The sequence below is a fragment of the Macadamia integrifolia genome, chromosome 1, assembly GCF_013358625.1.
Source record: "Macadamia integrifolia cultivar HAES 741 chromosome 1, SCU_Mint_v3, whole genome shotgun sequence".
NCBI classification, from domain to species: domain Eukaryota; kingdom Viridiplantae; phylum Streptophyta; class Magnoliopsida; order Proteales; family Proteaceae; genus Macadamia; species Macadamia integrifolia.
The window spans coordinates 26,207,534-26,215,761 of NC_056557.1; the positions used below are offsets into that span (position 1 = coordinate 26,207,534).

General features: G+C 36.1%; 1 protein-coding gene across 1 annotated transcript; it reads left to right on the forward strand.

Moving 5' to 3' along the window:
• The first annotated feature begins 820 nt into the window (after positions 1–820).
• LOC122072634 lies at positions 821–2,080 on the forward strand. The gene is made up of 3 exons (XM_042637002.1): positions 821–1,251; positions 1,350–1,884; positions 2,040–2,080. The coding sequence occupies exons 1-3, from the start codon at positions 892–894 to the stop codon at positions 2,078–2,080; spliced, it is 936 nt and encodes a 311-aa protein (XP_042492936.1). The 5' UTR covers positions 821–891.
• Positions 2,081–8,228: the final 6,148 nt, after the last annotated feature.

Consider the following 8,228-nt stretch of genomic DNA (forward strand, 5'->3'; position numbering starts at 1 on the left):
ACATTCACAATTAAGAAATGTGATTGAACGTTCATTTGGCCTCCTGAAGTCAAGATTCAAGATCTTGAAAAACCAACCAGAATATCTTTTCAAAACACAACCAAGAATTGTGTTGGCATGTGTGCTATTGCACAACCACATTCTTACACAGAATAATGTTGAAGAAGAAGAGCGATGGCTTGATGAAGAAGATGAAGAGGGTGAAGAGGGTGAAGAAGATAGTACTAGTACCCAATCTACCCCTCACCAAGAAAATGATGATGTTGAAGATGATAGTTTTGATGGCGAGGATCATGTGCAGGAGAATGGTGATTGGGATCTATTTCGAGAACAAATTACTGACCAGATGTGGGCTGATTGGGTGGCAAACGATTTGTCCAACTCAGATTGAGTATTTATGAACAAAAATATTTGCTATTGATTAACTTCTATTTGGAATGTATTTCTGATGTGGACAATCTTAATTTTTTTTTACATGGTTCGGGATGACTGTATAACTTAAACATACTTGGTTCTAAAATTTTGTGTTGTGGGATGACTGTATAACTTAAACATACTTGGAAGCAAATTTTGTGTTGTGGGATGCATGTATGTGGACTATTTACTGAATTGCAATGCTAGGTTTATGGATTTCCCAATTAGTAATTGTTATTATTACTTGGAAGCAAATTTTGTGTTGTGGGATGCATGTATGTGGACTATTAACTGAATTGCAATGCTAGGTTTATGGATTTCCCAATTAGTAATTGTTATTATTGCTTGGTTTAAAATTTTGTGTTGTGGGATGCATGTATGTGGACTATTAACTAAATTGCAATACTAGGTTTATGGATTTTCCAATTAGTAATTGTTATTATTACTTGGTATTAATGAAATATACTCACATTGTATATGGTGTATTTTGTTAGTTTTGATGTGATGGAACCAACAGGAGATTCTAATAGTAGGTCACGGGACATTGCTTCATGGCCTAGTGCCGTTTCTCATTACATGTTGGAGTGTATATTGAAGCAGTACAAGAGTGGTAAGAGTGGAGATAATGGACTGAAAAAAGACCAGTTCATTGAAATTGCCAACCAATTGAAAGAGAAATTATTTACTAGTTATGACTGTGAACAAGTGAGAAACCACTTCCGGATTTGGAAGCAAAGGCTTAGAGCATTGTGTGACCTACAGAAGCAAAGTGGATTGGGTTGGAATGCATCTGATATGAGATTTGATGCTCCTCAACACTTCTGGAATGACTATAGGGTATAATGGAATTTTTTAAATTATAATTTCTATATAATTGTGTTTTTTTTTTCTTACTTACAACATAAGCACATTGACATTGTCCTTTATATTGCTAGAAAAAAGAACAAAAGTATTGGAAGGAACATAGTGTGCTCCCAATTCACCTTGAAGTTGGAGTTTTGCTAAGGAAAGAGATGGCAACTGGGAATGATTCAACAGTCCCCTCTGAAGCTGCCACTGAAGTTATGATGGACGTGACAGGTACTCAGGTTGAGGGAATAGGGAACAATGATGGTGTTGACTATGAACCTATTGAAGAAGAAGAAAGTGTTCCTTCCACTCCCATTGGTTGTACCAGTCGTTCTCGAGGAAGACCTCGTGGGTCCGTCAATAGTGGTAGAGAAAAGAGGAAGAAGGGTGCAGCTAAAAAGGTGGTAAGTCCATTGAAATCAATTGCTAACTCAATCGAAAAGATGGTACTGAGTGAATCTCAGTCTGAATTTGGGAGAGCAATTATAGATGTTGTTGATGCCATTCCAAACCTCAATTTCCAACAAAAGTTTAAGGCCAAGGAATATTTCATGGCCAAGAAGAATTTGCCATTATCTTCTTGGAAACAAGAGTATAAGATAGGCGAAATCTACTTGAGATGTACTTGCCAGAGATTGAGAAGAATTGAGGTGACAATAGGAAGTATAAATAGAAATTTGATGTGTTTGGTTGATGTAACTTGATATTATGTTAAATCTGTGACAGTATTTTCTATGCATATTTCCTCTCTTGAAAATGTTTGTGTTAACTTACAGATGACATCGAATGTATCCGCTTGTGCTATTGCGAAATGTGATTACTGTGGTAAAGATTGTTCAATTTTCACTTCTAAGTCAGGGTCACATGTTGGAAGGAAATTTTTTAAATGTTCATTGAATTGCCTCTTCTTCATATGGGTTGACCATCTTAAGATGTATGAGTGTGGGAACGGTCAATGTAAGGTCATAACTGCGAAGACAAGTGCAAATTATGGTCGATATTTTTGGTGTTGTCCACAATCAACTGGGGTATGAATTTCTTAAATTTTTTATTTTTATTTATTTTTTTTTTTTTCAGATGTTTAAGATTTGAATGTTTATTTCCTTATATTCTTATAAGATGATTATATTTGCTACATAGGTTGAAAACAAAGGTTGTGGAATGTTCGAATGGATATCAAATTCAAGCCTAAGTTGTCATACTTACTAGACTCCACCTAGGTCACTATGCTCGGAAACCTCAACTTCATCATCTCCTTCCCCTTCATCAGACTATATCAAAGGATACTTGAACGGTGCAATAAAAGAATCGGAGGGTCATACGAGGATATTGAGAGATGTTCTTGACACACTCAAGAAGATTGATTTAAACAAAAATGTAGGATGAACTTTTTTGGAATTTTTTGGAAAACAAAAAGGCCAAAGCCATTGTAATGATAAACGTTTCATTATCCTTTTTTTTTATATATAGAAAGACTTAATTATCATTTAATAGTACTTGGATGAACTCAATACTATATTATACCTTTATATGCTTCTTCTCTCATTTGGTCCTAAGTAACTATATTACTTGCATAAGTCGTTGGAGACTATTGTTTCTACTCACTTTAAAGAAGATCTATCTCCATAATCCAAATCAAGCTCTGGTTTGGGCAATTTTCAAATCTGAAGCATATGAAATTACTGCTGATCTGACCAACAGATCATGATTCTGTTTAGTTATGACTTAATTTCTCATATATAGAGGGCTGCTCTATCAAGGTTTGAGGGCCATCAATAATAGAGATGTCCATCAGTTAAAATTTTCACATATTACCATAAAAAAGAAAAAATAAAAAATAACCAATAAAGTACATGTGTGGAACAAATTTTGGTTTTTGGTTTTGTTTTTTGGATTTTTTTTTTTTAACCCAACAGAACATGGGTTCAAAAACTCAAGGGTAACCAAACAGTTTACACTCAGAATCAATTGCTAGAATCAAGGTAACCAAACAGTTTTTCACTCAGAATCAAGTGACAGAATCAAGGTAACCAAACAGTTTTCCACTCAGACTCAAATGATAGAATCAAGGGAACCAAACAGTTTTTTTACCAAAAGGTAATTATTCCAAAGAAACTCATTCATATGAGTTAGATCCAGAATCCTGAATCCTTAGAATCTGATCCAATGGATAATTCGAACCAAACGCCCCCTAATGGATTTTCAAAGTTACATGCATGTTGCGTAGTGGTCAATTCCGATAGCATTCAAATTATACATTTGAGTAGGGATTTGTGGCTCGTATACATCTACAATTTTGGGTCCTCTTAATTTGTGATATGAAAGATGATGAAGCTGTCCAAGAAAGTCTTCCACTCTTCCTAAGTGCGCCATACAAGAAATCACTAATATTCTAGAAACTATTTGCTTTATAGGAAAAGAGGTCCTATGGCGCCCTCTTTACTCTCTTGGGAAAGACTCTTTACCCTCATATTTTTAGCCCTATGATTGAGGCATTCTATTAGTTTACCGAAAACTGACAATATGTCTAATCGTCACCCTTTTTATAGCTATATTTTAGCATTTATACGAAATTTACCAGCACTAGTAAATAAAAAATAAAAAATTAGAAGAGGTTTTTTGGGCCACCAAAGAAAAGTACACTAGCACTCTCTTTTTCAATCTCTATCATCCTCGCATCACTGGCCTTTCATATATCAAACTATTCCATCACCTCTCATTAGTCGATTATGTAAGCTGATGTGGCTTTTATTGTCACATTAATATTAACTACCACTTGCAACTAGTGGGAGTCTTCGAAATCACCACATAAGTACCTTGTTGGGAGGCGGTTACGGTGGGAGTATTTAAGTTTAAAAGAGGGGTTCTTGGTTACGGTAGTGCAAGTGGTGGTTCCATTTCTCCCTGTGCTTGAGAGAACAAGGATCCATGAGCACACTGTGGCTGTCGCATGCTCATATGAGGACCTGATCCGAACTCCGCTGTTGCAATCGTTGTTACCATTGTTCAAGAAGATCAATGGTAATATACTATATTAATGGTAAGGCAATTAGAACATTCTGAGCTCCACGTTTCCCATTTCTCCTCTCTAAAACACTATTACTAACTTAGGCATCAGAGTGTCGTCCACTCCGGGATAGTTTCTCATCTGAGTTGTTGCAGGTCATCTAGGAGTGAGAATCTGCAGCAACAATACCCTTCCACATAAATCGATGGTGGCTTTCTTGACTCCTCCCTGTGATGCTGGAAAAATGTAACATTTAACCCATAAGGCCAAAAATGCTAGCTTCGAAGCTGAAGTTTTCTTATAAGCTTGGACCCATTACCAACAGCCAACCTAGCAGAACACAGTTTAAATACTTTACAGTCTAATACCATATGTGATTTTTTTTTAGCAACCTAATACTATATGGGTGGGTTGGCTCACTTGGTTGCCTTTGAAGAATCAAAAGTCATTGTTATAGTAGTTAAAAGGTCACCATTTATGATGTAAAGCCAAATGGAATAAAAAAAATCTTTGAAAGAGAATATGAAAAAGAAAAGTTGTTTCTTTCCAACCATCAGATTCCATGAACCAAAACTTTCCACTGCAATAAATGACTTATCCTTATAAAGATAATAAGCAATCAGAGCTGAAGGTGTTCTTAATCTGCTTAAGCACCTACTTACCAAATAAGATAATAAAACTCAAATTACATAAATTTTTAAATGCTCATAATCTAATGCTACCCAAGATCTTTAATCTCAATGAGAGAGATGCTAATTGTTAAATTAATGACTAATAGCACAATAAAGTAGATCTTTAATCTCAATGAAAGAGATGCTAATTGCTAAAGTAATGAATAAGAGTACAATAAAGTAGGCAAGCAAGATACAAATATCTGCTTCTATTATGAGAATCTTTGGTTGCATGATGTGTAGGTTCTTAGAAATTGTAGATAGGTTTCTACGAGAAATATAGTGGGCCCAAGAAAAAAAAAATACATAGGTGTGTTGCAGAGTGAGAGAAAGTAAGGTGCCCTATACAACCTCTTTCTTTCTTATTTTTTCGGTTGGTTGGTTGGTGGGAGTGGGGAACATTATGGTAGGTAGTGGCTACAACATGAGATGCTTCAAATTTGAACTACATTACTACAAGCTTTGGGCTCAATCATATTCAAAATTCATAGGTGGCCTGAATTGCATCCCTAATCTGCAATGTATTTTCCTCCTTGTTGGTTTTCTCAAAAGCCTTTGTTGCAAATATTCAAACATCGAAGATAAGCTTGTCATGCGATGTTGGTAAAGTCGAGGGACTAACTAAATGTATTGTTTCTTATCGCTTAGGTAGTTGCATGTTATTTCTATCGTTGCTACACTTGTTATTAATTAGACTCATGTTGTGCAATATAAGTGGGAACACCCTAGAGGGTCACATTAGTTTGGCTTACACACATAGTATGTGAGACTATTAGAAAGCATTATGTGTATTAAGGGTGTCAATCGGTCCGAAACAAGGTATTCGGTCCGGTTCTGGTTTCGATTCCAAGAACTATTAGTGTGATCCAGAACCGGACCAAGTCCTGTCTTAATTCTGAAAATTGGTACTCGTACCCAACCTATTCGATTCCGGTCCGGTTCTGGTTCCTATTCAGAAACAATCAATAAACAAGGGCAAAGGTTCCTAGCTCAATGGCCCATTGAGATTTGTCTCGAACACCCAATTATCTACAATGTGGCAGATTGGATGAGTCCCAACATTATATCTATAGATAAACAACAATAAATTATAAGTTCCATTTCAAGAAAAAACACACATATATCAAAAGGATAAGAAAGTTCATACAAAAAGCTGCAATGCTATTGGAGATTGAAGATCAAACAAGTGCAACGTTGTAGGAGATGGAAAACTGACCTACAATGTTGTTGAGAAGAATCGACCGATTGGCCGCCAGAAAATCATGAGAAAAGAAAGAAGGGATGCTTTTAGCCACTGCAGTTTTGTCTAAGACAAAGAGTCACTGCTATACTATTCGTGAGAAGAGGAAGAACATAACACTTCAAACTTGAAGAGTTACAGTTAAGTAGATTATTTAACTCACGGTTCATGAGTCTTGAACTCAAAAAAAGAGAGGGTTTTACAGTTGGACTATAATTACAACTCTATAAGATGATTTATCATTTAGGTGATTAATTATGTCGGGTTTCTATATAAGTTACATCAAGTTTTTAGTCAAAGAGGAAAAAGTGACAGTTAGTTATTCGGTCTAGTTTTGGTTAGATCCGACGGTTCTTAATATAAATCCAAATCCGGATCGAACCAAATTATAAATACTTATTTTCGATCTAGGATTTAACCATATTATAATGGATTGGACTTGGTTCAGGGTATTCGGTTCGAAACTGGATTTGGTTTTAGATTTCGGTTCCAATTTGACACCCTTAATGTGTATACATAGCAAGGAGAGAGAGAGAGAGAGAGAGAGAGAGAGAGAGACTATATATATCATGAATAGCCCATGATTTTTATTTTTTTCTGAATCCCTAAAAAATTCTCTCTTTTGAGTGTGAGGGTTTGTGAAACCCTAATTTGGGAAGAACATCTCTATTGAATTGATCTTTTTTGCCTGTGCAAAGTAGCCGTTCAATTGTTGCAGCCCCTAAGCGAATATGCATTTGAGGATTTTGAGTAACCCTAAACCCGCTCTTGTGTGTATTTGTTGAAAACTGTATAATATATTTTACGGTGCGTTTATCGCACATTCCCCACCGCCAACAATGTCAACCAAAATGAAGTAATTAACATTGGCAATGATAAAATCCTGAAAAGGTAAGAGCTCGAGTAGGAAAAAAAAAGGGCTAAAATCAAACCATATAAGGCTTTAGGCCTGGCCCAAGTTTGAATCAACGACGGTGGGCAATTCTTAGGGACTAAGAAGGCAGACCTCGTGTTTGAACTTGCCCAACGTGGTAGGCATGCCTGAACCTAGACCTTCTCTAATCTGCCCCAACCTAAAGGTTAAGATATATGGTTAGGCAATTTGGGAGGTGTTGACAGGTTTGAGTAGGACATGGGGTTGACTTGGTCAGTCTGGAATCTAGATACTGGATTTGTTAAGGCTAGAGTTAGAGGGTCTACACTACCCTTTTGGGCCATGTCTCAGATAATTAACCCACAAAAGCCCATTTATCAATTGGGTCATATCGTTTTTTGGTCTAAGCGAAATGTGGATCAATTGGGCCAGGTGTGAGGCTGAGCTGAGAATTTCCAAATAACAAATGACAAATGGGCTTGTTTCTCCATGCTCATACAGAAGTATAGAGACAGAGAGAGAGAGAGAGAGGGGTGTGCCTTGTGGCACAAGGTGAACACAGGAGTTCAAACCCATGACCTCCTGGGAGCCTTTACTCTACCAACAATGCGCCAACCAATTGCATAGGTTCTGTTTGGTTGCAATGGGAATTTAAAGGGAAGGGAAGTGAGATTTTCATACTTTAAAAGAAATATTTATAATCATTACTCCATGTGATTGTATAAACTACTTAATTTTTTTTAACTATATTTAGTAATGATATATTTTACATGTAATTTTATTTTACATATTATAACAAAGGGTTTTGGATGCAAAGTAAAGTGAAATTTTATAACCAAATAAGGAATGATTTGAAGTTAATATTAAAGTCACATGGGTAATGATTTTAAGTATGAAAATTTCACTTCCCTTCCCTTTAATTCCCCTTACAACCAAACATAGCCATAGGTAATTCTTTGGTTTTATTATTGAGAAAGGTAGACTTTCCGAGGTAAATAACAGAAAAAGAGAGCCCCAGGAATAATTTCTTGATTGCAATACTCAAATTTGAGGGTGTTTTCCATTAGCAAAATTCTACGTTTCAAGATAACCAAACATCTCCTGATAGAGGAAGTGCCCCTTGGCATGGTGGTGGCTGTTAGTTGTGATACAAAACTAGTCTAAGTCCTAAGG

What these genes read in the sequence shown, in the direction of transcription:
- LOC122072634 (XM_042637002.1), top strand. Translation starts at nt 892, where the DNA reads ATGGTGTATTTTGTTAGTTTTGATGTGATGGAACCAACAGGAGATTCT. An exon ending in ACTTCTGGAATGACTATAGG is followed by an intron (nt 1,252 to 1,349) that starts GTATAATGGAAT and finishes TTATATTGCTAG; the next exon opens with AAAAAAGAACAAAAGTATTG. An exon ending in AGGCGAAATCTACTTGAGAT is followed by an intron (nt 1,885 to 2,039) that starts GTACTTGCCAGA and finishes GTTAACTTACAG; the next exon opens with ATGACATCGAATGTATCCGC.